Source organism: Oculina patagonica, chromosome 5 (assembly GCF_052425735.1).
Source record: "Oculina patagonica isolate OP01 chromosome 5, crgOcupat, whole genome shotgun sequence".
NCBI classification, from domain to species: domain Eukaryota; kingdom Metazoa; phylum Cnidaria; class Anthozoa; order Scleractinia; family Oculinidae; genus Oculina; species Oculina patagonica.
Window position 1 is genome coordinate 26473502 of NC_135762.1, and position 27394 is coordinate 26500895.

Below are 27394 nucleotides of genomic sequence, written 5' to 3' on the forward strand. Positions count from 1 at the left end.
CTAGAACAGACATGTGATTGGAATTATGCTGTTTCAAGTATACAAGACATGAGAATTTGGTTAAAATTTGTGCGTGAAAGGGGATCACGACCCCCCCCCCCCCTTTGCTACCCTTTTTTCCAGTGCAGTGAGCCTGAGTGATCAATTTTATTTTCTCTTAACAGTTCAATATTGATACACTGTTATGAAAACAAGTGACTAGAAAAAGGAAATTAACAGAAGACAATAATAGCATGATGTATTTCGAAATTCTCAGAACTAACATCAAAAGAAATGTATGGTGATTAGTAGGAAAAATTCATATTTTGAGCTTGCAAAGACATCGCCTACCTGGAGTTTTCCTTGTGCCTGGTGGTCAGTAAAAAGAAGGTGAAGAACATCTCCAGAGGAATCTGAAGAAAAACATACAAAAAGTTGAAAAACTGAACTCCAAGTTTTAGCATTATCATATGACTAAAATACAGTTGGATCCCAAAAAAATTTCAAAAAATATTTCCCATAAAAACACATCCTATGGCAAAGTTCCTTTTATTACTATCCCCTCCTTCACTCTCTTATACCTGCCAACTCTCACGCCTTGGGCGTGAGTCTCATGCCTGCGAGTTGAAAACACGATCTCACGCCAACTCACGCTTACAAAAAATTTCTCACGCCTAGTCGAAAAATGTGAGTTATTACAACCACAAACAGCACACTTCCAAAAAAAATGTAATCTCAAACCAATGTGAGAAACGAAAACTCCATGAAAATGAGTAAATGGCGATACTTTCCCCGAAATCGCAGAGTTTTGACAAAAAAGCATTGGAAACGAGGTCGTGTTGAGCAAAACATGTTCACACCTTGCGATCGGGATATGTTTGGAACGTCTTCGGAATACTTCGGACGTCATCGGAAAACTTCGGAAATTGTCGTATCGTCTTCGGAAATCCTGGCACTCTCAGGATAAAAATTTCACGCCTTCGACCCAGAAAAAGTTGGCAGGTATACTCTCTTCCCCCTTACATTCCTTCTGCCCTTCCTATCCCTCCCTCTTTTCCTTGTCCCACCCTCCTTCCACCAGGACAGCTGGCTCCTGGGATCTCCATTTTATTTATTTTTAAATACTTTTCTATGTTTGACATCAAGTTTTTCGTTAAAACAGCCATACCTTGAACTCTCTTCACAAGAGAAAGAATCTTCAAGAAAATCTTTTCCACATCACCATTCTCTGATTCACTTGCCCACAGTGATCCCTCCTATAATGAGAAAAGGTTTTTTACATTTATCTTTAAAAATTCTACATGTACATAAGCATACACATAGAATCAAATACAATCATGATTACTATCATCAGATTAGCAATGTCTTTTACAACTCCACAGGGTCTCACATGAAAAATATTGGCTTTTAAGCTGTTCTGAGCAATGTTGCCGATACACCAAGACCGTTACTTTGACAGAGACCAAGAGTTTTACAAAATCAAAGAGGATCCTAAGATAATAATAATAATATAATAATACTTTATTTATATAGCGCTATTTCTATTTCTAACCAATAGCGCTTTACAAGTTATTTACAATTAAAAATTACATATATCTATATTAAAAAAGGTACAATTTGTATATAATAAAAAAAGATCAATAAAATAATTAAAAAGAATAAAAAGGCTAACTAATTCACCTAAGTTAATTGTAAAAATACACTAAATTGTAAAAATATCTAACTAAAAGCTTTCCTAAAAAGATGTGTCTTAAGTTTGCGCTTAAACTCTGAAATGCCATTGCACGATTGAATGTCTAAAGGTAAGGCATTCCAGAGTTGTGGCAAGGCTACAGAAAAAGCTTGAAATCCGTAGCTGCGCAAATTATAAACGACATCATCCAAGTGCTAGCCATTCATGGAACGTAGATTACGTCTCGGGACATATCTCTTGATCATATCAGACAGATAAGTTGGGGCTAAGCCCATTAAATACTTGAATGTCATAAAAAGCATCTAAAATATTATGCGCTCTTCTATAGGTAGCCAGTGAAGATTCTCACAGATTTAAGCTACAGAAATGATTCATTACGACTCAGGGCCATAGGCAGGGGGGTGCGATGGGTGCATCCGCAAAAACCCACAGGCCACAAAGGTCCGCCTTATCGGGGAGTGGGGGTTCAAATGGGACTCAGAATGCAGGAAATATGGACTAAAACAACTTGATTTTTTAAAATTTCCCAGGGGAGTGTACCCCCCCACCCCCCCCCCCAAGACACTCACTTTCTCTCATTTTCACTTTTAATACAATTATCCCTTCACATTTTACAGATTTGGAATCTCATTAGAGAGCTTCAGTGTGCAAAATACAGTTACATATTAATTTTGGGAAATAAAACCTTCCTTTGAGTTGCACTGTACATTCATAACCCAAGCCTTAACTTCAAATTATTAATTATCAATAATAAAAATAATATTAAAAAACTCTTACCAATATCAAATAAATCAAAATCATTCCTAAGGACCAGACATCAGTCTACAACAGAATAAGTAGCAAATCAAGTATTATGCCACATAGATTATGTGCCAGCAACAAAACCATAAAACCCACACTAATTGTACTAAAAATTTAAAGTTAGGTGATAGATCTACAGTAACTGTAACCAGACATTTGCCATAGATGTGGCAAGATCTTGGAAGGGGGGTTAAGGGGGATGCCCCAGAAATTTGAATCTAGATGCCAATTCTCTTCAAAGGAGAGAAAAAAAATCATACTTGGGATAGCACAACCAAAAGCAATGTTGTGAAATTAAATCTGAAAAATAAGGAGATGTGATATAAAAGCTTGGTAGGGGGTTAAGGGGGCATGCCCTCTAGAAAATTTTGAAATCCAGATGCTCTTTATTTTTTCTTCATAAGGTATTTCTTGAGAAAAATAAATCTTATTTAACTTGGGATTATTTTCCCAACGAAGGTGATGCTAAGAAAATCGATGTGTTTCAGAACCGATGCCTGAGGAGGATGATGAAGATTAAATGGCAAGATAAGATTAGTAACAGAGAGCTACTGGAAAGGGCTAACGTGGAGAGGTTGAGTGAAGAGGTAAGAAGAAGGAGATGGTGATTCATTGGACACATCCTCAGACAACAACCTGACAATGACTGTGTTACAGCCTTGACATGGATCCCAGAGGGAAAGAGAAAGAGAGGCAGGCCAAAAACAACCTGGTGGCGCACAGCAGAAAAGGAGAGGTCCAAAGCAGGGTGGCAGTCCTGGAGAGAGGTGCGCACTGCAGCACAAGACAGGAATCGATGGGGAGCACATGTGGAGGCCCTATGCGCCAACTTGGCACCAGGGGACAATTGAAGTGAAGTGAAACATATTAATTTTTGATTTTAATTCTGGGTTAAAATCTTGACAAGGCAAGTACCTCATCTTGTCTTTTGCTATAGCTAGTTTCGGCGCTGTGCCAGCTCTCGTCACATTATTTTATACTGTACCTTTGGTCCTGATGGCCCAAATAATGGAGAAAGCCCTTGACCTGACAAAACGACTTCTGGAGCCATGAACTCTGGACAACTGAACAGAGAAAATAATTAACTAAAGATAAATGGGAACTCCAAGTTTAAAATGACCAAAAAACCTACACAAATGGCCTTATTTCCTTGTGCAGCTATTTTCTGCAAAGCAAATCACACAACTCACCCCACTGGAAATGCGACATGTGCTCCAAAACCAGTAATGTAATACAAACCACTTCTGGACAACTTCACTTGACCCTGTGTACAATGTTGTATAAGACAGCTTCAATATTATCTTAGCGTTATACTCTAACCCTGTTTTTCTGGACCACAGATAGTGTTAGACTAATAATTATGAGATTATTGTATAGGGACATACTTCTTTTTGGTTAAATATTTAAGATGATAATCCACGACATTAGCAGGGTCCTATACCTGCCAACTTTTTCTGGGTCAAAGGCGTGAGATTTTTATCCTGAGAGTGCCAATATTTCCGAAGACGATACGACAATGTCCGAAGTTTTCCAAAGAAGTCCGAAGTATTCCGAAGACGTTCTGAACATATGCCGATCCCAGTACGTGGACGTGCTTTGCTAAACACGACCTCATTCCCAACGCTTTTTTTCAAAACTCTGTCATTTCGGGGAAAGTATCGCCATTTACTCATTTTAAAGGGAGTTTTCTTTACTCACTCTGGTTTGAGATTACATTTTTTTGAAAATGTGTCGTTTGTGGTTGTAATAACTCAAATTTTTCGACTAGGTGTGAGAAATTGGTTCGTAAGCGTGAGTTGGCGTGAGATCGAAGTTTTCAACTCGCAGGCGTGAGACTCACGCCCAAGGCGTCAGAGTTGGCAGGTATAGGGTCCTCCTGCATGCTGCTAAAATTCATGCAGCTCCATATAAAGGGGGATGTTTTCAGCTTCTTATATTGCTCTCTGATGGGTACCATACAAGAAGGGCAGCTACACATTTCAAAATCTAAGCAACCACATCATCACTACTGTCTGCGGGAGGAGAAGCCAGGAGCCAAGCGGCCCAAACTGCCGGAGCTTATCCCGGTTTCCGTAGCATTAAGCGGCTAGGAATATTTCTACTCCCCCCTGAATGGGATGCTAGTCAATTGCAGGGTTCCCTCCCAGCATTATGTCGCCGGTACCCATTTATACACCTGGGTGGAGAGAGGCACTATGAGAGTAAAGTGTCTTGCCCAAGAACACAACACAAGTGACCCCGGCCGGGGCTCGAACTCGGACTGCTCGATCCGGAGTCCGGCGCACTAACCATTAGGCCACCGCGCCTCCCACTACAGTCTGCAAACCTTCCTTATTAATTCACATGAATTAAAAGAGAATTTTAAAGTTCAATCAATGAGGATCAACATGAATAAGGAAGTAAGGAAAAACAAAATTAATATAGAACAACTTTCAAGAATTCTACCTTAGGTGTGAAAGATATATTCCCTGGAAACAAATTCCTATGGACAATGCCTTGTGTATTCAAGAAGGAAAGGCCTTGAACAACTTCAAAAGCAATGTTTGTGATATCATTAAATCTGAAAAATAAGGAGCATGTGATATAAAAGCTCTATTTTATAAGACATACTGGTAAAAACTCAGAGACTCAAAGGACAGTGCAGAATGCATTATGGCCAATCAATCGACAGCATGATAATAATTTTCCAGGGTAATTTCGCTTGAGATAGGTCAAATTAGTTCACCTTTCAGTTCAGTATTGAAGCAGCAAATGTGATATTTGTGCTTTTCGTGCAAAGGTTTGTAACATGATACCTTTGTTTTTCTCTTAGACTGCTACATGATGTGTTTAAGTCTAATTAAATTAACGCCACGGATTCTACAAGAATCATACCGCATTGTCTCCTTCAGCATTTAGAAAACGACTTAAAAAATTACAAATTTTCAGAACAGTGCACGAGCAGAGCACAAACTATGAATTACAAAGCATAAAATGTCGAAATTGCGACTTTTCCCCCCGAAATTGTCGCTAAAAATTGCGGCTTTTCCCCCGAAATTTTGCTAAAGCATTTTGTTCGCCAGATCATGCTCTCGCCACTGTCTGGTGAACACGTCACACGCTCACTCAAGCATGAAGCCGAGAAGCACGTACTGTGAAGATTTCTTTCAAGAAATGTCGGAACCGTCACGAAAGCACGTTCAAACAACTTATTAAAGAGGCAGAGGTTTTACAAAATAAAACGGAGATTAGTTCAACCGATGGAGAACAAATCAAAGGAAAGGAAGTGACGGATGTAATATGATACTGTTGTTTTTCTCCAGATCGCTGTGATGTCTTTTAAGTTTAATTTAATTAACGCCACAGATTCTACAGGAATTCTACCGCATTGAAAAGCACACCACGTTAGGCTTTAATACAAAATTTCTAAACACGTCCCTGTTATTTTAATTTTCGATAGCTTGAATTTCAGTTTGATATTGAAACAGCAAACAAGATACTTTTGTTTTTGTCAAAAACATGTAACATTACACTTATGTTTTTGTCGAAAACGGATGTAACATGATGATATGGTAACGTGATTTATTTTCTGCAAACAAGGCGACATTGATTATAACACAGATATTATCAATTGATTATGAGATGTTAGATCACCTTTTCTAAGAAAACAGCATTGCCATATCAAGAATTTTTTCACATGAACCACTATGACGCCTTAGTGTTTAATTCAATTAATTTGTGGTTTTAACTTGGCGCCACGGAGTCTACACGAATCCTTCTGCAGAAGAAACACGCAATGTTCATGATATAGACTGATCTGCGCATGCCTTTAGCACAAAGTATTTTGTTCCAGAAAGAATAGTACCACAAGGAGAGCATAGTGCTTTCTGAAACAAATATATACCTTGAGTTCTTCAATTGTAAGTGTCGTAAATATACTCCCTGTTTTACCAAGGGCATACGGTCAGGTTCTCTCCATCCCCTCCCCCCTTTACAGAAATAATTAATTAATTGATATTAATTAATTAATTAGTGATTAAAAGTTTACACCGTGTTAGCGGTTTAGTGGTTTAGTGGCTTAGTGGTTTAGGGGTTTAGCAGACGCCAACCCACCAAACCATCACAATAGTGCATTCTGCACTAACTAGCCATTGTCCATTTGAAATCATTCTACCTAAATTTGATTAGCTTTGTCACCATTGACTGTTTAGCCATTAAACTATGAGCCAAGTTTTCTACAGCCTGTATGAGTGAATAGTCAACAAGGTGCAGCCAAGTTGATCATCACTTGTAGGAAACAAGGATGAATAGACTTATAGTTTTAATAGTTACTACAGTTTTGTGCATTGGATTGTTGTGATTACAATCTGTGCAGAAATTGAATTTTACGTTTTCATGTGATTAATTGTGTGGACCTCCCCATAAAAAACTCACCTAAAGGCTTTACCACTTTTTACAGCTGTTTTCAAATTTTCAGAATAAAACTCCTCTGCAACTATAAGTCTCTCTGTAATGACAGTAACATGACATGACATGAGTTGCCTTTCTTGTTGTAGTTGCAGGTTAAGATGTTGAGATAAACCCCAAGAGGGTAAGTGCTCAAAAGGGACTGGGCAAGGGTGTAACATGAAGATAAATTTCTTCTTCCTTAAAGACAGGGAGGGGTGGAGCCCAGCTGAGCCCTTTCTTAGGGGTGGAGGCCAAAAAACTTGCAGCCATTGAGGCCTTAATGTTATACTTTTCGGTAAAAAAATTGGGCCGGGTAGCCCCCAGGCACCTCTCCTAGATTTCCCACTGGGGGCAAGGCATTCACAACAAAAATTGGTAAAGCCTACTGCACACTAGAGCATCTAGCTGAGCTAACGGCCTCGCGTGCCGTTTGCTCAGCAGATTTCTCTCGTGTGCGGACCGTTTATCGTGAGAATTTTGCCTCGCGAGGCCTTGAGGAAAATATCTATCGTGTTTGATATTTCTTGCCTCGCGAGGCAAGATCCTCAATGTGTGCGGGCGACATGAGAAACTTGCTCAGCCAGATATATTAACTGACCAATAAACACACGCAGAATGCTCACGTGCTTCAACATGGCGGCTTCCGAATCAAACTTGCTAAGCACTTTCCTCACTGTCTGCGGCAAAATGTGCAGTGAATAAATGGCTGAGCAAACAGGCACGTAAGGTGAATAGCTCAGCTAGTTGCTCTAGTGTGCGGCTGGCTTAACTTCCAATCTTTTGGCACCAAAGCTAGAGGGAGAAGGGGTGGGGGTAAAAGAAAAATTTTAACGGAAAAGTCATTTTATTTTGTAAGATGACTTAAATTGCATAGCTTATTTTTGAAATGGAACCTTGATTCTCTCTGTGTGATTCAGAGTAATCTGAGGATCATAAAACAAAATGGTATTTTTGAGGTTTCTCAAAGTACAAAAATTCGGCTGTAATTTTTTCTCAGTTACTCACCATGTTTGACTCTGATGATATCAAGATACTGACAAACGTTCTCGTGGTAAAGATTCTTCAGGCGCTGAAATCGCCCCATGATCACAATGGAATTTGGAGTGAGAGGTAGACCATTTGTTCCGCACTTATCTGTCGGATGCGGCGAAGGAAAGAACGTCGAAATTCCTATCTGCGCTCGGTCCAGGGTACCCATTTTCTGCAGTTATTTAGATTAATTACGTTTACGCTATTTGAAAGTCTTAAAAAAGCTCTACATTGCAACAGAGAGGTATAAACACAACGCTAAGCCAGAATTGCTTGGAACCGGAGGGGTCGCCATTTTGTTTGGACTTGGTAACCACTCGTTCGCCGTGTAACCAGGCCAAACGGAAGCCCCTTCGATGAAAATTGCATCAGTGAATGAATCTTTTCGTTATATCACGAAATTTATTTTCCTTTAGTTCTAAGAAAGCTTTCCGAGCGATTTCAAGCTCCTTCATTTCAAGTTCAAGGTTTACACAAATCAAGGCTTTGCACGTGTCACAACATCCACGTGGTACAAACAACAAAATGGCGGACGGTAGCGCTGTTGAGGAATATTCTAAACGTGCTAAAATCGCCGTAAGTTTCTAATTTTTCTATTCCTTTCCTTATACTATCAGCTTTAATGAGATGTATTTTGCTGTTATCTCTTTCAGGAGGATGAAATCGTGAGCTTGAAGAGGAAAATCGAAGCATTACAGAATAACATTGGTGCTAGTTCGGAGCTTGAAGCCGGTGAAAGTGAAAGCGCTAGTGACCCAGAGTTGGAAAAGCTTTTGACTGAGAACAGCAAGCTAAAGTACCAAGTGGAAACGCTCAAGCGTGTAAGATGATAAACACTTTGCTTGTACGAACAATAACTCTCTGATCTGATATTCTATAAATGTACACATTGTACACATATTTCCGGCGCAGATCACCTCCTTCCACGTGGTCTTGGTGGGGGGGGGGGGGGGAGGGGGGAGGGGGAGGGGAGGGAGCTATTTTTCCTGGCTTGTACCACCTTGGAAATCCCCCTTTCTGCCGTTTCCCCCAGGGAGGGGGGATACTCAGGTAAGTTTTTGGTGGGTATGCGCTGCCGGGGTCTCTGAAATAGCACCCCGTTTTAAAAAGAATTGACATTGTAAATGATACCTTGTTCTAGAAACAGGTCAGATAACCTCCTAAGACCTATTCTACTGGGTTCCGGACACCTGTACTTCCCTCCTGTCCCACTGGCATGGATGTAGAGTGTGAGATGTTTAATGACTTCCCCCTTCTCCACCCCCCAGAGGTGTACATGATATCTCTGTGGTCTCCATACACCAGATCAAAATCTTACAGGTGTATGAACAAATGCCCCTCCCTATTCTTGTAGCTTTAAAAAACTCTCTCCCTCCCTACCCACAGGCATAATTTATATCAACCCACCTGTATTCCCCAGTGGATTTTCCTGTTCACCTCTGGGGTATACACCCAGCTGAGGGTGCTAATATGTAACCAGTGGTGGATCCAGACCCTAACCTAATGTGGAGGTGAGAGGCTTTTTGTATTTCCCCCCCCCCCAAAAAAAAAAAAATTAGCAGGGGGTCCTTTTACCAATAATAAGGAGGGGCCTTGGCACCCTGGGTCCCCTCCCATTGATCTGCCACTGGCAACATAGGTTAATTTAATTTCTTACCATAAAGGCAGGAATTTAAACAAAACCTGAAAATGACTGTTGTGGCCCCTTTCTTTCAGTAATTCATGTATGGATGTCTGCAGGGTCATCAGAAAAAAAGCTGCTACTTTCTGGGGACCAACTTTATAATATCAATGTGTAGGTTCAGAAAATGTCCATACTCCCCCTACAGAAGGGATTGGAAATTCCTGGGGGTGGGGTGGAGGGTCTCAAAGACCAAAAACTTTGAAGGAAATAGATGAAGCTTAATTGGAATTTCCAGAGGGGTGGGAGGGTCTGAGGAAAAATAATTTTTGGAACTAGACAATATTCACCTGCCAAGAACCGTGTCATAAGTTGCTGTCGTTATATTTATTTTCAGAGCATCAAGGAAGAAAAGGCCAATTCCAAAAAGATCATGACCAACTGCCAGTTCACTCTCAATGAATTATTTAGAAAGGCTATTGCACTGACTTTCCCTGATCTCCCAGATGCTCCAGTGATTGTGCAGGCTTCTCAGGGTGACAAGTTTGGAGATTATCAGTGCAACAGTGCTATGGCAATTAACCAGGTGATAAAAACGATAGATTTGTGAAAACCTCTAACCAATACTAGGTTTTTTGGCATTTGGTATGCAGCATTCAACATATAGCAACCGACATTCAGAGTTCAGTGTTCAGCATTTGAGGTTCAGCCAAATATTCTTCATAGCTGCATGAAAAACTCTCTTTACTCTCATATTGCCTCTCTCCACCCAGGTGTATAAATGGGTACCAGCAAATTTAATGCTGAGGGGTAAACCTGCAATGGACTAGTATCTCATCCAGGGGGAAGTAGAAATATTCCAAGTCGCTTCATGCCACAGGAACCGTAATAAGCTCCGACCTGTCTGGGCCACTAGGCTTGATACAAACTTTACTTAGGTCCTCTGCAGGCTAGCAACCTAATTACAAGGACATATCAACATAAAGAAGGGATCAGTTTTTTTCCTTGTGTCATTAGTGGTGTCATTATGATCCTGCTTTGTCGTTGTATTGTGCGGCTCATACTGGTGACTTAACACATCATCATAAGCTGTTTCTCAGGTTTCCGTGACTTTGATGTTACAGTTGTATGTGTTGCTAAATGAGAGCCATGTCTTAGACCTGTTTTCTTTACCGTCAACAGATGCTAAAAGCCAAGGGGGTGAAAAGTAACCCTCGTGAAATTGCTGCCTCAATCGTTTCAAATGTGCCTCAGAATGACCTTGTACAAAAGGTGAGTCAAACATTTGAATAAAACAATTATCTTATCTAAAAAACTTATCTTCTATAAAAAATATACAGAACTATAAATTTACTTAAAACTTTTATCTTTCAGGTTGAAGTAGCGGGAGCAGGTTTTATCAACATAAGTCTCAGCCATAGCTTTGTCTCATCACTGTTGAAAGACATTCTTACAAATGGAGTACAGCCTCCAGCTGTGCCAGTCAAAAAGAGATGTGTCGTCGACTTTTCATCTCCAAACATTGCCAAGGAGATGCATGTAGGACATCTAAGGTCCACCATTATTGGTGAAAGCCTTTGTCGACTTCTGGAATATGTTGGGCATGATGTGTTACGGTGAGAAAGACAAAATTGGCATCTCTGTTAGATAAATATACAGATTTTATGTGATTGATATTGCCCCCTCAAATTTGTGTCCCTTCTTAATAAGGTCCCTCTTGCCTGAATGATAAAAATGAAACTGAACCCTTTTCCTAAGAAGTAACCAGAAAGACAGAAATAATTTTTTCGACTTTTTTTGCTTGTTTACAAGCAAAAAGTAGGAGAATAGCGTTTACATAGGCTAAAATCTAAACCGGAAGGGATTGCATTCGTGTTAACTCTCAAGGGACTGTTTTAATTTCTCAAGGGAATACTTTCCGCTGTGGGTGATCAAAGCGTGTGACTTGTAAAGTGTCACTCTATAGTTGTGCTTCAGCACTTCCATTCTTGTAGAAAAAACGTGACTTGTCAAATTTACAAACATTATATAAGAATCAAAAACGTGAGTAGCCCAAATCTTACGTCACATAACCAATTAAGAATGTAAGGGGTTCAGCGCTCGAAGGCAGCGATTTAAAACGATTAAGAACGCAATTTTTACTAGTACAAGTCTTTAGGCGCGAATATTAATTTAACCTAAAATCACATAGCGAAAACAAAGACTGCTTGGACATGTCCAAGCTATTTAAAACTACCACTACGTCAGACCCATGTCACGCGATCTCTCGCTTGTAGCTATAAATAATCATTCACCTATTTTCAGTTTGAATACTCTGCGCTCTGTTTGTGTGAAATATTTATTGTTGTGTTACTCAAGCGTTTGACTCGGAGCGAGTACAAGTCGTACAATTTACCCGGAACGTGTTAAATATTGCAAAACAACGACTTATTTTCTGGATATCCCAATTTTTGTTTTGAGTTTACGGTATTTTGAGAATCGAAACGTTATCGAAACGTAAGTTGCAAGCTCAGCAAGAATGTGTCAAAGCACGGGATACAGGTCATCGCGCCAGGGGAATTACCAAAAGCTTGTCGGAAGACGCTAAACGGAGAAACACAATGGGATAGCCTTTATAGTCTACTCTTTATTTTGGCGTGATTTGGCTTTCTTTTAAATGAACTGGTTTGGGTTATTTTATTGAACATTCGGAACAAAATAAATATTCGCATGCGTAAGCAGGCATTTTTCCGGCTAGGCATGTGGTTTTGAAAAGCAAAAGATGACGTGGTAAAGGAAATTTCAAGTCACGTTCGCTCCGTGACTAACGCAAACACGACTTGTGTGTTTCTCAAGTGACTGCTTTTCTAAAGATTTTACTGTGCGGCGCCATGCCTTTAATTTAGCCAAAGCACTGAAAGAGGTCAGGAGGTCAAACATTACCCGCACGATCTGTACGAACACACTAAAACGTTGCTAATAGTTAACCAAAGGGAACTCATTTCGTGACAATTGATTATTTCTGCTGAGTTGCACAATTTAGAATTGCAACATCATCTAGCAAAGCGCACTAATTACTAAAAATAGATTTCACCACAGTGAGTCGTGAGTCGGACAACAATTTTAGTTTTGGCAAAGGCTTTGTATGGAGGGGACGCATTCTTGACAAGAAAAAAAGGGCAAGAAAGGCACAATTTGAGGCCGAGATTCTCGAAAGGCTCGAAAAATGATAGATTTCAAACATTTTTGCTTTAGTAAGTGAAAAACAGATTGAAGGTATCCAAAAAATGGCCCAAAATTGAATTTATTAGTCGAAGATCCGGTAATGGCACCTTGATTTCCACTGCACTGAAAATTATCCAGGCTGCCGAATGCGAATTACTATCGAATTATATAATTGCGAAGGATAGCACTTGTATGTTTGCTTCATTTAGGCACCGGAAAGATCGTCGGTTGCAAGAAGTTCAGAATTCTTCCCGAATTTGGCGGCACTGATCGCCGGCCATCCGATCTGTTTCGACACATGATAGATAGAGGGCGAAAATATTATGCTATTCAAACGCCTTTCTAATGGAATTGACGGCGGGTTTGATTTAAATAAAGCTATTATTTATCCCCATTACTATTACAGACTGCAGCTACAGCTGCTGAGCTCGAACAGTGTATATTAAATAGTATTTGCCGCGACAATTGTGTAACGTAATTGACCTCTTTAAATATTCGGGTCAGGCAAGGGGACCGATCGGACGAGCGTTTCTTTGTGTAATTTTGTGGTGGCATAAATCTAAGGTTAGCTCTGTTGTGTTGCAAAATGTGCCACTAAGAACAGTGTAAACGTTTTGCATTTCTCATAAAAATAAATGTTTTCTTTCAGCAAATCCTGGCAGCAAATTGGGCCTTTATAATCCATTCAATAACTGAGAGTAAAACATTTTACACATTTATTGAATAATCGCTCTGTTTGACAAACCTTTTGTTTCAAATCACGGTTTAAGCTTTCTACGTTGCACAGGTAAGGCTTTCCGAAGTCCGAGCCAATCTGGCCATGGTTTTGTGAAACAATCGCTAAATATGCCTCCAAAGTGCCCGCCAACCATACATTGCTCCGGGGGGGGGGGGGGGGGGACTCGCATATGAAAGTGACGGGGATGCTCGTCGTCTCGCTTAGGGGTGTAAATTTCGGACTTTGGGTCTCGCTTAGGGTGTTCCAGGAAAAACGCCCAAAACGCCAGTATTTTTAGCCATAATGGTCTCGTTTAGGGTTACGCACGAAGAAATATACAAATATAAACTCCATTCTTAGTTTTTGGTATCTTTAAGGGGTCAAGAAAGGCTTGAGCCACACCCAGATTGGTCTCTTTTAGGGGTTCTTTTCAAAATTTCCGACAAGCATCCCCGTCCGTTTCATATGGGAGTCCCCCCCGGGACATTGCTCTTACAGAGCGGTTTGTTTGTCCGAATTTTGACTCACACCGGGGGTCAAATTCTGTGACGTCATTAGTGTCGTGCGTAACCTAACCTGCGATCAGGCGTTATTTTTCTGCATTAAGCCGAGTAGAAATCTTTCTAACTCGAAAGGAAACAACTATTTCGATTAAACATGTTAAAGGCAAACGTCAAAGTTTACCTTTTTTAACCAAGCCAAAGTATATGAGTCGCAAAGCACCCAGCCGTCGCGACTGACAAGTACAGCATTTACTCCGCGAAAATGAAAAAATGCTTGAACTGAAAGACGTTTGAATTCTTCCATGATATGTTCGAACAACAATGCCCAGGATAAACCTTCTACTCATACTAACTTCATGCAAAAAAAGTCGATATCTCGAAGAGATCTTTGATTATTATGGAAAAAGGTGCTTGATAGAAATGTCTACAGCTATCCATCTGTTGAGAAATAAATGGTTTTTATTTCTTTCCTTATTTCAATATTATTTTTGTTTTCAGTATCAACCACATTGGAGACTGGGGGACCCAGTTTGGCATGTTGATTGCACATCTTCAGGACAAGTTTCCAAACTATTTGCAAGTTTCGCCACCCATTGGTGACCTGCAGGCCTTCTATAAGGTAGCTCATTATTCTGACTTCACTAACACGAGACATTCAATGTGAAGAGTTTATTGAGGATGCGTCAGTCAGTCATGTGATGCAAAATGTATCCTAATACAGTCATCCGATACAAAATGTATCCTGATTACAATCTTAAATCTAGCAAAAAACAACAGTTCGTTCTCAGAGTATTTTAAAAGTTGTGTGCTACGCCAGATACGAAAACCACTAAAAACCACCCTTTAGAAGTGGCCAAAAATAAGTGGAAACGTATTCCTCATCTAATGCAGCAGCACGAGATCCCGAGAGAAAGGGTACTTAATAATCTAGAGCATTTTTCAATAGACTAGTTACAAAAGCTGAACAAACAACACTTTAAAGAAAAAAGAAAAGCAAGCGAAGACGAGGACTGACGACGTAGAATGACCTAAATCTCCCGCCAAAACCCATATATACCTAGGCATCCCATAACAACCCGCGAACCTCTCAACCGTGCCGTCAGAATAGTAATTTCTGTCTAATTCATTCATTCAAACGTCAGAAATTACATTTTTACTTGAGTCTTCTGAATTCTGTTGGTGAGCAATTAGACTGAGCTTGGGCAGCATTGTTGCAAGAAATACGGTAAATTGCATGGCTCCAGGTAACAGTAGTAGGGAGGGAGGGCATATAAAATAAAATAAAAATAAATATGTGTTTATAGTGGTCATGCACTTAGCTTCATATCTCAACGAGATAGCTAGTTTACAGGCATGCCACTGAAACAGAGGAAACAAATAATTTATAAATGAACATAACAAGGTTAAAAATCCCAACTGGGAGGAGGCAGACCAGTTGGCTATATACAAAGCGTGGTGGAGGATTTGAACTCGGGACAACGGAGAAACAAATCCAGCTAGTGGCAAGGGCAGGCCTCAAACCGGTGTCTTCCGGATTACAACACCAGCGCCCTAAACCACTCGGCCACGCTTGCCTCCGTAGCATGATTTCAGGTTAGGCTCCAGGAAATGTCCATACCCACCCCAGAGAAGGTCATTGGAAATTTCAAGGAGGAGAGAGTTTTCAAAAGGCAAAGTTTTTAAAGAATAGTACAAAGCTACACTGGAATTTCCAGAGGGATTTTTTTGGGGATTTTTTTTTAACACAACACATTTCCATGTTTTCGCCCTGAAATATTTTCTTCCTTGTTTCTCTTTGCAGGAATCCAAAAAGAGATTTGACAGTGATGAAGTTTTTAAAAAAGTGGCATATGAAAAAGTAGTGGAATTACAAGGAGGCAGTCCAGATGTGAGGAAAGCCTGGAATCTAATCTGTGATGTGTCAAGGAAAGGTATAGGGCAGCATTAATTAATATATTTTTTTTTTCAACTGAAAATGAGAGACTTAAAAATTAGAATGGGAAGCAAAAATCCCATTTTTAAATCCAACTTCATTTAATTGCTCAGGTTTCCGTCAAGTATCTTATTTTCATTTTTTTCTTTCTTTTCAGAATTTGACAAAATTTATCAGCGGCTGGATGTCACTCTAATAGAGAGAGGAGAATCGTTTTATCAAGATCTGATGCCTAAGGTTGTTGCAGATCTCGAGAGAAAAGGTTTGTGACTGTCGTTTACAAAGAACTCCACACATTTCAGCCAATCAAGAAAAAATACTTAAATGCACGCATTTACCCACACACTTCTGAAAATGTAAGGCATAAAAGGTGTCATTTGTCAGTGCTATGCTCGCGAACATTTTGGTACTTCGTGCTTCCTGGTCGCTTTGCATCCGCACATTGTTTTGAGAGAAACAAGATGTAGGTTTAATTTAGATTAAAACCTCTGGTTAGGGTAACTAGAGCTATTTAGAAGTTGTTTCAGGTTTTAATGCTTTATTTCTTCTTTCAGGAAAGGTTGTTGAAGAGGAAGGCCGTAAAGTTGTGTTTGTTCCAGGGCAGAAAGTTCCATTAACAGTTGTGAAGTCCGATGGTGGGTTCACTTACGACACTTCTGATATGGCCGCCCTTCAACAGAGAGTTTGGGATGAGAATGGAGACTGGCTTATTTATGTCACTGATGCTGGCCAGGTAAGCTAATTTGAAATTTTAAGGCAGGAAAAGGTAATAAAATTCTTCATGAACGAGACTCACTTGTGACAGACTAGATATGCCAACTTTAATATTGTCCGTCCAGTTGTCAAACGACAAACTGAAGGTGGTAGAACATTTACTGTGACTGCCTGTAAAGAATGGAACAGCTTACCGCTATCTATGCGCAAATTACCCACGATTAAATCTTTTTGGAACTCTCTTTCCAAGAGAATTTTTAAAGAACAGCAGTTTTTAAATCATTTTATTCTGTAATTTAGTTACGCTTTTCACCCTTTTTAATATTTTATCTCGTATTTCTTGTATTTTTATTTGTTATATTGTCTCATAGTTTATCCACAGTTTTAATATTTGTATTCTAGACAGTGTATTTTTATACTTTATTGTTAATAATTTTAGAGGGCCACTGGTTTGTTAGTGTTTTTCATGCTATTTTAGTGTTACCCTCGTTAAATTAAGACTTTACTTACCTACTTACTATGAGCTGAGCAGAACATTTGCGAACACAAAAGTCTCAGCTTTCTCATCTCGCAATCTGATCTCACATGAATGACTTACTAGCCTTCGAGAGAACAATAGAACAAACAACAGGAGCAATGCCCCTAGCCCCAATAAACAATAGCAACTGCTACACGAGATGACCAATAGAATTACAAGCTTATTTTAAAATTGTTATTGAAATTATTTGTAAATAGCGTAGTTAAATTTTAGTCTGTTTTATTGTACGGTAAATATCAATTTTAAGTCTTTTTCAGGGACGGCGGAGCAATTTTTCAAGTGGGGGGGGGGGGGGGGCTGACTAGTGACTTGAAGCGGGGGGGCTTAAAAGACTCTTCTCTTAGTAAGTCTTTATTTTTTCGGAAATTCTGGGGAGGCTAAAGTCCCCCAGCCCCCCCGGCTCCGCCGTGCCTGTTTTTATTATTTTATGAGTCCCCTTTTAGTAGAGAGTGTTTCACTCTCGGCTAGAATTGTACTGACACATTAATAAAGTTGTTGATTGATTGATTGATTGCGTGTTTACGCGTCTATTTCCAGGTTGCTAAGTGTACTTTTTCCAACTTTTGCTTTTATAGGGAGATCACTTCAAACTCATCTTTGGAGCTTCAAGGGAGGCTGGGGTTTATGACCCTAAAATAACGCGGGTGGACCATGTCGGGTTTGGAGTTGTTCTTGGTGAGGACAAGTAAGTATTAAATCCCGCGATTCTATACGCTTCCTTTAAAAATATCTCTGCTCCTTTTCTGATAGAGCTGTTTCCAAGCCAAACACAAGGCATTTACAGTAGACGACAGTTTCTTAACTAGTTTTTTTTTGTTAACAGAAAGAAATTCAAGACCAGGTCTGGAGACACAGTTCGTCTTGTTGATCTTCTCGATGAAGGTCTTAAAAGAGCGCTTGATAAGCTAAAGGAAAAGGAACGTGACCAGGTTCGTGTTGCTTCTACGACTTCTTCACACCAGTGAAAGAGAAGGCTCGCTGACTTCTCAGCCTCAACCTCATTCTCGACCCCAGAGCACTTCTCTTTTGCGCATGACTGACGGCGAGAAGAGCTCTGGGCAACCCTGGAACAGAACCTATTGTCATTTGAAGTTCGTTGAAACAATGAAAACACCTCTGATTGGTCAATCTGTAACCCGCCAAAATTTAAATGTGCGTCGGAATGGTTTTCCTGGCCCTTGGGAATTGAATGTCTGTGCTTTATGCAAATCAAAGATTGTGCACGCAATCGTAATATGCGTTGTTTTCGGATGTATTTCTGTTTGGAGACGATATCAACAGTCTCGGAGCAATTCTTCCTTACTCAAATAAGCATGTTTAATGCATAACGATGTTTAACAACAGACAATCGTCCAAAAACAGTACTGATTACAATATAACGTGACGCGATCTAAATTTGCATAAAACGCAGAGTCTAGTCTCTGGTGAATAAATGTGGAGCGTGCGCAATAGAGTCATCGTAGCCAGATTTTGGCTACGCTTGCGTGGAGTTTCCCAGAGCTCTTCTCGCCGTCAGTCATGCGCAAAAGAGAAGTGCTCTGGGGTCGAGAATGCCTCAACCTACATTATTTTCCGCTTTCTCCTCCAGTCACGTGATTTTGCTTTTCCCGCCTTGCCATAAATTTGCGCATTTTAGTTCCACTAACAAGTTCCTTCGTCTCCTTCGCTGTATTCATGGTTTTAGTTTTCCCGCGCTTACTGCTGGTTTCATGTTTTTCCCGCGCTTTTTCCTTAGTTTTACTTGCCTTTTGTTGAGTTTTCCCGCGCTTGGTTCGTTTCACGTTTTTTTTTTCGCCCTTGCCCACCCGTTACATGTTTTAGTTTTCCCGCGCTAGCCTCTGGTAAGGTGTTTTTATCCAGAGTCATGATTGGTCTATCGCCAATTTTCGTGTCCTGGTTTCTTATCGACTAGATTGCTATTAGTTTATTTGTTGTGACGTGACTTTGACGTTGACATTGCTATTAAAAAACCTGCCAACTTCGTGTGTAATTATTTTTTGTAGGTTCTGAGTGCCGAGGAGCTAAGCGCAGCTCAAGAAGCTGTAGCTTATGGCTGCATTAAATACGCTGATCTCTCACATAACAGAGTAAACGACTACGTTTTCTCGTTCGATAAGGTAATGTTCGATAAGGGAGTTTATCACTGTGTGTTTATGATGCATCGCTTTTGAAATCATGCAGTGTTTTGTAAAATAAATTTCGTAGGTTAGTCCTTGGTAGGTCATCACAGTTGCTTGTTGTAATTTCATGGGTCTTGTTTTCATTAGATGTTAGACGACAAAGGAAACACGGCTGTTTATCTTCTGTACGCATACACGCGGATAAGGTAAGAGTAACCACCATGTAGAAGCTCTTTTTGACATAAAATTGCCTTGCAGATCTATCGGCTCGTACTCGTAATACAGTCGAATTTTTCCCCATCCTTGGGACAAGAAAAATGTGTCCACTTTGTTAAGGTGTCCGCTTCCTGGAGGCTAAAAATATCGTGTCTGTATGTGACTGGGAACAGGGCTAAGTGTAATTTGGAAGTGCTGGGTTTTTGTGAAGGGAGGAAAACCGAAGAACCCGGAGAAAAACCCTCGGAGCAAGGACGAGAACCAACAACAAACTCAACCCACATATGACGCCGGGTTTGGGAATCGAACCCGAGCCACATTGGTGGGAGGCGAGCGCTCTCACCACTGCGCTATCCCTGCTCCCCTGTTTGTGAAGAAGTGACTCGCAAGCTCAGTTTATAATAAAGGGGAAAGTGTCACGGATTTTAGCAAAATTTAGGCATGGAAAATGACCATCAAATTCGTTAAAAATATGAAAATAACCTATTAAAACAGTGAAGGAACATTTCAATAACATACCAAATACAAAAGAAGGTGCGGATGGCCAAAGCCGACGAAGATTGAAATGGATTGTGATACGGGTTTTTGAAATATTGTTGGGCGGAACAGTTTTCAAAGTTAATCTCGTTTGCTTGTAACTTTAAATTATAACGCCCTGGAGACAAAATTGGTTGCAATGAAGCTATGTTTTTGTCATTTAGATCGATAGAAGTAATTTCTTTGCCAACATTTATAGGTTTATTGGTGAGTATTTGGCAAAAACTAATAAAATAAACATAACCCAGCCGTGACACAGTCCCTTTAAGCGAGGAACTTCTGACCGAGAAAGGTATAAAATCGGCTGACTGCAAAGCTCTTTTAACGTTTACTAGAGTCGTGCGCATCAAAAATGACAACTAATAGCTAGTTATTCATAAGAATCTTAATAAACGTTAATAATTATGCTACATTACTGAATGACATTAAACAACCTTTACCAGATAAATTTCCAGAGATTGTACTGATTTCAACCATATATGCTAACAAAAAGGTGTTATTCTTTTTTACTTCCAGATCTATCATGCGCACGGCCAACATCGACCGTAAGAGCCTGGAATCGTGTTTAAACAACACGGAAATTTCGCTGGACCATCCAAAGGAGTGGAAACTGGGCAAGTGTATCATTCGCTTCCCTGAGATATTGAGCCGAGTCCTGGACGATCTTTTGATGCACACTCTGTGTGAATTCATGTACGAAATGGCCACCACTCTTACCGAGTTCTACGACAACTGCTACTGCGTTGAGAAGGACCGTAAAACAGGCGAGATCATCAAAGTCGACATGGGACGAATGTTACTTCTCGAGGCCACCGCGCGCGTCATGGAAACCGCTTTTCACATCCTGGGAATTAAACCTGTAACGAAAATGTAAAGTGGCATAAAACGAACAATTTTAAATGACTTCGCTTTGTGATAGCCGTATGCCATTGCGTCGTGGCTCCCTCAGCTTGTTACTCTTTTCACATCCTGGAAATTAAACCTGTAACGAAAATGTAAAGAAGTATTAAAGAAACAATTTTGAATGACTATCGCTCTGGGATAGCCGAATGCCATTGCGAAGTGGTTCCCTTAGCTTGTAACTCTTTTCACATCCTGGGAATTAAACCTGAAACGAAAATGTGAAGTCGCATAAAAGGAACAATTTTGAATGACTTTCGCTGTGGGAAAGCCGTATTCCATTGCGCAGTGGTTCCCTTAGCTTGTAGCACTATTGAAGAAATAAAATCCGGCATCAAGTGTCCGTTCCAAGTTACTGCTGGTTGATTTTTTTTTAACAAAACGTGTTGAAGCCTTCACTGGGTAGTAAAAAGTTGTGGCTCCGGCTTTGCTAAAAATTTTTTATTTACCTTATTGTTACTTATTTTCGCGGGGCTTAATTTTCGCGATTTTCGCGATTTTCAAAAAATCGCGAAATTAAAGACCCGCGAAAATTAATTCTAAACGATTTCTATTGTATTTTTTATGCTAATTACGTATTTTTGGCCAAATCGCGAAAATTAAGTCTCGCGAAATATTCCTGTTCCATTTTCGCGAAATTAAGTGCCCGCGAAAATAAGTAACAATAAGGTATTATTTGGTATTGAAATCAACTTTTTTCCGTCGTTTAATTAAACCTTTTCCACTAATCACAGGTGACACAAAAGGGGCTATATTTCATAAATTTCAGTCAGAAATTCTCGTTCAGAAAAAAAAAAGCCCTCGATTTGTAATTGACTTTCCAAACGACCCAGTATATTTGTAGGAGCACCAGTTCCAACTTTAATTTTCCCCTTCCTAAACAGCTTGATTTCAATTACATATCCATTATAACACATGGATTACATATAGACTGAACTTTAATATGGTATCAATGTTTTAGAGATGGAAATAAATATCACGTGACAATGACGTCACACTTGCTTTGGCTGTGAATCGAATTTTAGCCCTTATCCGCATTTTCTCTGGAAATGCTCTACGCTACTTATACCTTGGGTGTTTGCCTTCTGCTGAGCAAAGTTTCACAAAAATCTATAAGAGGGATTTTAAAATATTTTTGATTTTCTATAGAAAGGGTAAAATTTATGCGTAGACTAAATATTGGACTTCAGATAAACAAAATTCCTACTTCTTTTATGTATGCTGAAAGTTTTTACCAATCATTCTTTCAACAAATGTCCGGTACACTTTATCCAAACCGCTAGAAGCAGGTAGACTTGCGCAATTTCGAAAAACAAGAAATTGTACTTAACTTGTTAATTACACAATCCATTTTCTTTTATGAAAGCGCCGAAAGTATGGTATGAAAAAGTGACTAATAGTCAAAAGTAAAACAAAGCAATTAGTGTGTAATACAGTAAAAACCCGCGAGTAAGAACCTATTATTTTTCAGGTTAGCCTAAACAGGTTTTTACATAAAGGGCTATTAGCACAAATTCAGGCTAATTAGGTTCTTAATTGCTGAAGAAAAAATTTCAATATTGTTATAGAGATTTTAGTGGTATTTGGCCTATTCCTTGTATAAAATTTGCATACCACATAAGTGCTTATGTAAAAATGAAGCACAAATCATTTAGAATATGACATGATATACATGCACAGTAATGCTTTGTCCAAACTTATTTCCCAAAAGTAAACTTTTTTAACCAATTTTAGAAAATAAGAACCTGCTACCAAATTTGAGGCTAAATAGGTTCTTATAAAAATGGTATCTAAATTGCAAATTTTAGCCTAACAGGTTCTTAAATGTTAGGTTCTTACTCACGAGTTTTTATTGTAGTGTCTAATTGTTTAGAATCTATTCCACGGGTCATATTCGTGTTCTAGCTACGTACATGTTGCCCTTAGATACCGTAATAGTTGTTTTCTACGGGTTTTGGCACTCAGGGCACTGCATGGCTAAAGTTACAGTAAATAAATGGGACGACTAGAGACCCGCTCAAATTTGACGGACTTTCAATATTTAAAATTAAACGACACGACCTTTGTATACCGTTGATAATGTTTCCCCATGCCACTTGTAATTTTACAGGGGCACCCAACGGAATATTTCGTTAAAATATCTGTTTGGAAGACGATTTGAGATCTAGAATTTTCGAAACATTCATTGTAATTTTTTTTGCTTGCCTGCCTTTCCTAGGATTTTCGAATATCTAAAAATGGTATAATTGTTCACTTTTAACGGATTTTTTACTCTAAAAAGGTCACCTAGAATTTTCGGAAGCCTTTCTCTGGCTGGAATTTTCGAAAAGGTAAGTTTTGATCCCCCTTAGGGGATAAAAATATGCCTATAGCTACCGTTTAAATACTAAAATACGTTCAACGGTGCTATCTTTAAGTGGTTTTGAACTATATTCTCGATGGGTGCCCCTGATTTTATTAAAAAGGGTTTGTGTGAAGTTCTGTAGTAAGAAAAGAACACCCTATAAGGACACAAGCTATTACATGGTGTTAATTTTCAAAACCTTTATTTCACTTTTAAATGAATGGCATTCAGAGATCCAATAAGTGATTATTAACGTCATTTGAATCAGTGTTGCACTTTTTTTTTTTGGAAAGCGGCGGTTTGGCCATTCACTTCATGCATCAAGCGACCCGCCTAGCCACCACTGAGGTAAGATAAATTCTGATTAACTGCTTGACAATTTGTCGTTGCGGTATACTGGTTTTTAACGCTATTTTTCGTCGTAATTTTTTGAGAATTGATTCAATTCCTTAGCTTCATATGATATTTAAATAGTAGTTGTGTTGAAGTATAACAGACTGACTCGCTTACGCAATTAGTAGATCACTTAAAAATTATTTTTTTGTACCTGTTGTCCTTCGCTTCCACCAGCTTGAAAGCGACCGAGTTTACCGAATAAAAGAGCAAGTCTCAATTAAAAAGCAAGCGGACAATTTGAAGGATTCCTGATAATGTACTAAATAATCGTTATCTTTCTCATTCATCAAAAAACATGAAAGGCCCGTTGTTCATCGAAAAACGAAATTTAATAAAGCGAAATGTTCAAAAAAAGATTTTCATGCAACAGTATAAATTTAAAAACATGAAGAAAAAGACGAAAAATGACGACACTTTTATTCAACCTTTGCGAAGTTCTAAATTTCTAACAACATGAAGCCAAAAGCAATTTCAAAGGTAATTTTCCTAGGAACAGATCGAAGTGATAAATTTTAGATAATGTTTCCTACCGGGAAATATCTACCCAGATAGAACTAAATTTCAGCTAAACCGAATGTAAAAGAGCCACAATACTACTATTCTTCCAGTCGTTTATGAAATCAATAATATACGAAATCAAATCATGATCAACGAATGTTCTACAATAAATTTCAGTTTGGCGCGCGGTAAACAGCAATTCCATGGACCACCTTGTTAGCTAAACATGCAATAAGTTGGAAGTTCATTGTGCAACGTACATTGCGTAATTAGCTCTGAAATTCACGTTTATGGTTTAACAATTTGTTCGCTGGAAAATGACAAATAGCTCGAAACGCTCAAAGAATTCCTTTAAGGGTGGTGCTTCTTAATTACAGTTCCAGAGCAGTTGCTAAGAGATTGCTAAAGACGGTATCTTGTGACAAGCGATTTTTGAGCATTTTGTATAGTCGGCGAACGCAGACGAATTTTTTAGAGAAAGACGTCTGAAATTCAGGCTAGTCTCCATCGAAAAATGTAACGTCTGCGAACTCGAGCCAGGAACGAATTCTGTGACGTAGAATCTTCTATTTCTCTTTGGCCAATCAGATTACGGATTACGCGATAGAATAAAACACGAGCGCAAATACGTCTGCGTTCGCAGGCTACATTTCGTAACGGTAAATGGTTAATCGCCTGGTGTAATTAACATTTTACTGTGCGTACGTAACGTTTATATTTACTCATATCCTTTCCATTCCTCTTACACTTAATCTTACTCTTATCCTTACTATTTCTCTTATGCTTTCTAGTACTCTTATAGTCCAGTCCCTGAACTCTCTCTTCCGCGCGCCCTTTATCAGCCCCTATAAAGGGCGCGCGGAAGAGAGAGTTCAGGGACTGGACTAGTACTCTTACCGTTGCAATTTCTCGTAGACTACGCTTACTATTTCTCTAAACCTTACTACTTCTCTTATACTAACAAAAAAGAGAAAAATAGGGCCCCAATGGGTCCATGTGTTTTGCTGCTAGAGCAAAGTCTTAGGGAACATGTTGATGAAAGACAAGTGAGTCGAGATTGAAATCCAACGTCTTTTATTGTCTGTCACTTGTGTGCAGGTTAATAATTGCACTATATTGTAGTCACTTTGTGTTAATTCAATCCTGATAATTTTACTGATCAATGTTATGTTGAAATCAAAGACAGCAAACATAATTTAATTACTAGTAAGTTAACGTAATGTCTGACATGATTGTCTCTTTGATAAAAAACAGTAACTCTTAACATTATAAAAAAATCTCAATGAACTCAATGTGATTCTTTTAGTGGCGTTATCTCACTGGTTACCGTTAGTTGTATTTGGAATCATTGTCACAATGGTAGCGTTTTAACAACAACGAAAAAGACAGAATCTATTGACCTTATAAGAACTCAATGTGATATATTTATTAGTGACAAGACAGTGGTTCTTTAACCACTTTCACCCAAATTAAACACTGGAACAACTAACTCTTAACAAACTTGTTGTGTCACCCTGAGTTAAATATGCAAAATTCAGAAATTATAAATAATCGCACGCGCACCGGCGTACAACAACAGAAAGACGGCGTTGAACGTAACGCAAAGTTCATTTTGAAAGCGAAAGTTTACAAATAATTATTATCATTCGTCAGTCATCCCTTCACGCATGAACACTCGTCGAATTTCAGTGTCTTCACAACAAGATCGGAAGATCGATAAGGACCAATTTTTGATTCTGCGAAAGTTCGTTTTCTTAAAGTTTTAGAAATTTGTGAAGTTGGAGGATTCACTGAGGACTGCGTAGCCGAAGATGCAGTGGCTCGCTGGACATCAAATTCTATTTTTCACGGCGTTTAATTAATCTTCACAAAATAAACATGTGGCGCCAGCGCGTCTGGCAGTCAAAAATTCATTTTTCAAAAAACTTTCCCTTTCCAGCTATTTTAGCGGGGCTTATACTATAGTACCTACCTGTCAGTCGTAGAAAAGCTGAAATTTAAGGATGAACTGTTTATTAAATGAAGACCGTATTATTTTTTAATAACTAGTAAACAAACTGGTCGCCACGCATTTAAACACGAACTGACGAATGTTGCATCTGATGCAGTGAATCTGGTGAATGAGAACTTCCTTTAATATTTCTTTGTTTTCGACGGTGTGCACCACTGAATAAGTTTCTTTCCCATTGTGATGTTACTAGTATTAATTCGTTTCTAGCTGTCTTTTATATAGCTCGAATACAGCTACAATTAGCGGTGCAGCCTACCAGCATGGTATATTCCTTTCCAGCTGTCTTTGCGTGACAAGTTACACGTTCATACATTTTATTTTAAAATATGAAGTTCAGAGTTAATACAGTACAAGTATGCTGTAGACAGTGTAGACAAGGTGAGGGTAAGTTTATTTTCAAAGCGAAAGTTTACAAACTGTGCACTAACCGGTCCTTTGGAGAAAATATTTATGACCTTCGGCGAGGTTCCAAGTCTTCGCTCTTTTCGTAAATGATGAAAACTGCAGAATAATTTTCTCATAAAACTGGAGTGGTCGCGCCACAGTTTGTTTTCTTTCCCAATGCGATATACTTTTAAATCGGTTTTCTGTTTTCCAACGTGTCCAACGTGGTTTGCGTTCGAATACTTTGGCCCGTAGGATGGGCCGACTCGAACCAAATATTCGAACACCGATGAATTTTGAAAAGCGAACTTTCGATTCGCACTCGAACGTTCGATACTGCACACGTGACCGAGCCTGCGGTCTCTGGTCAGCACGGGAGGTTGAAAATGCGATTTGCCAGAAAATGATGTCTGTCAATGAACTGCCTGAGTCCACACATGCTGATGCAACAGTGAGGAGACCAAATACATTCTTGGCATTTTACGCCAGGCCCCTTTGAGCCGACACCAATGACGTCAGGACGGAAATGACGTCAAATCGACGACGATCGAGAAAAAGGCAAATTCGTACGATTCGTATCGTTTTGAAAAACCTGTATCGGCCCATCCTTATTGGCCCGTAACTTCGAATGCGATCAGCGCTACGGTTCATTGGTTTCGATTTTGTTTGTTCATGGATTTGATTGACATCGGTAGTTCAGATTTCTCCTCTGTTACGGCACTTACACCTTACGGCACTTACACCTTACACCTTACGGCACAAACTTCAGCTCTCAATGTGTTTTGCTTGCAGCCATTGCGGCTGCAGCAAAACACAAAAATGGAGCT

The 27394-nt window shown here is 39.3% G+C and overlaps 2 protein-coding genes across 4 annotated transcripts in view; one reads left to right on the forward strand and one right to left on the reverse strand.

The window, feature by feature from the left end:
* LOC144653523 (TBC domain-containing protein kinase-like protein) overlaps nt 1–20533 on the reverse strand; it is a 34053-nt gene extending 13520 nt beyond the window's left edge. The window contains exons 1-9 of one of the 3 annotated variants that reach the window (XM_078513518.1): nt 20509–20533; nt 7907–8156; nt 6887–6959; nt 4919–5033; nt 3664–3737; nt 3459–3537; nt 2450–2494; nt 1148–1235; nt 331–392 (exon numbers count right to left, since the gene is read on the reverse strand). In XM_078513518.1, the coding sequence (XP_078369644.1) occupies nt 331–392; nt 1148–1235; nt 2450–2494; nt 3459–3537; nt 3664–3737; nt 4919–5033; nt 6887–6959; nt 7907–8099 (729 nt within the window). In that variant the 5' untranslated portion in view covers nt 8100–8156; nt 20509–20533. Of the gene's footprint in view, nt 1–330; nt 393–1147; nt 1236–2449; nt 2495–3458; nt 3538–3663; nt 3740–4238; nt 4244–4918; nt 5034–6886; nt 6960–7906; nt 8226–20508 lie in introns of those variants that run through there. The other 2 variants (XM_078513517.1, XM_078513519.1) reach the window with 2 other exon arrangements.
* Nucleotides 8259–21289, forward strand: LOC144653525 (arginine--tRNA ligase, cytoplasmic-like). Its single transcript, XM_078513520.1, has 14 exons — nt 8259–8506; nt 8584–8751; nt 9949–10137; nt 10734–10823; nt 10926–11167; nt 14475–14595; nt 15778–15907; nt 16067–16171; nt 16464–16642; nt 17737–17846; nt 17985–18090; nt 19165–19278; nt 19429–19487; nt 20551–21289. Exons 1-14 carry the CDS (start codon nt 8306–8308, stop codon nt 20906–20908), a joined length of 2172 nt encoding a protein of 723 aa, XP_078369646.1. The 5' UTR covers nt 8259–8305; the 3' UTR covers nt 20909–21289.
* The last annotated feature ends 6105 nt before the right edge of the window (nt 21290–27394 follow it).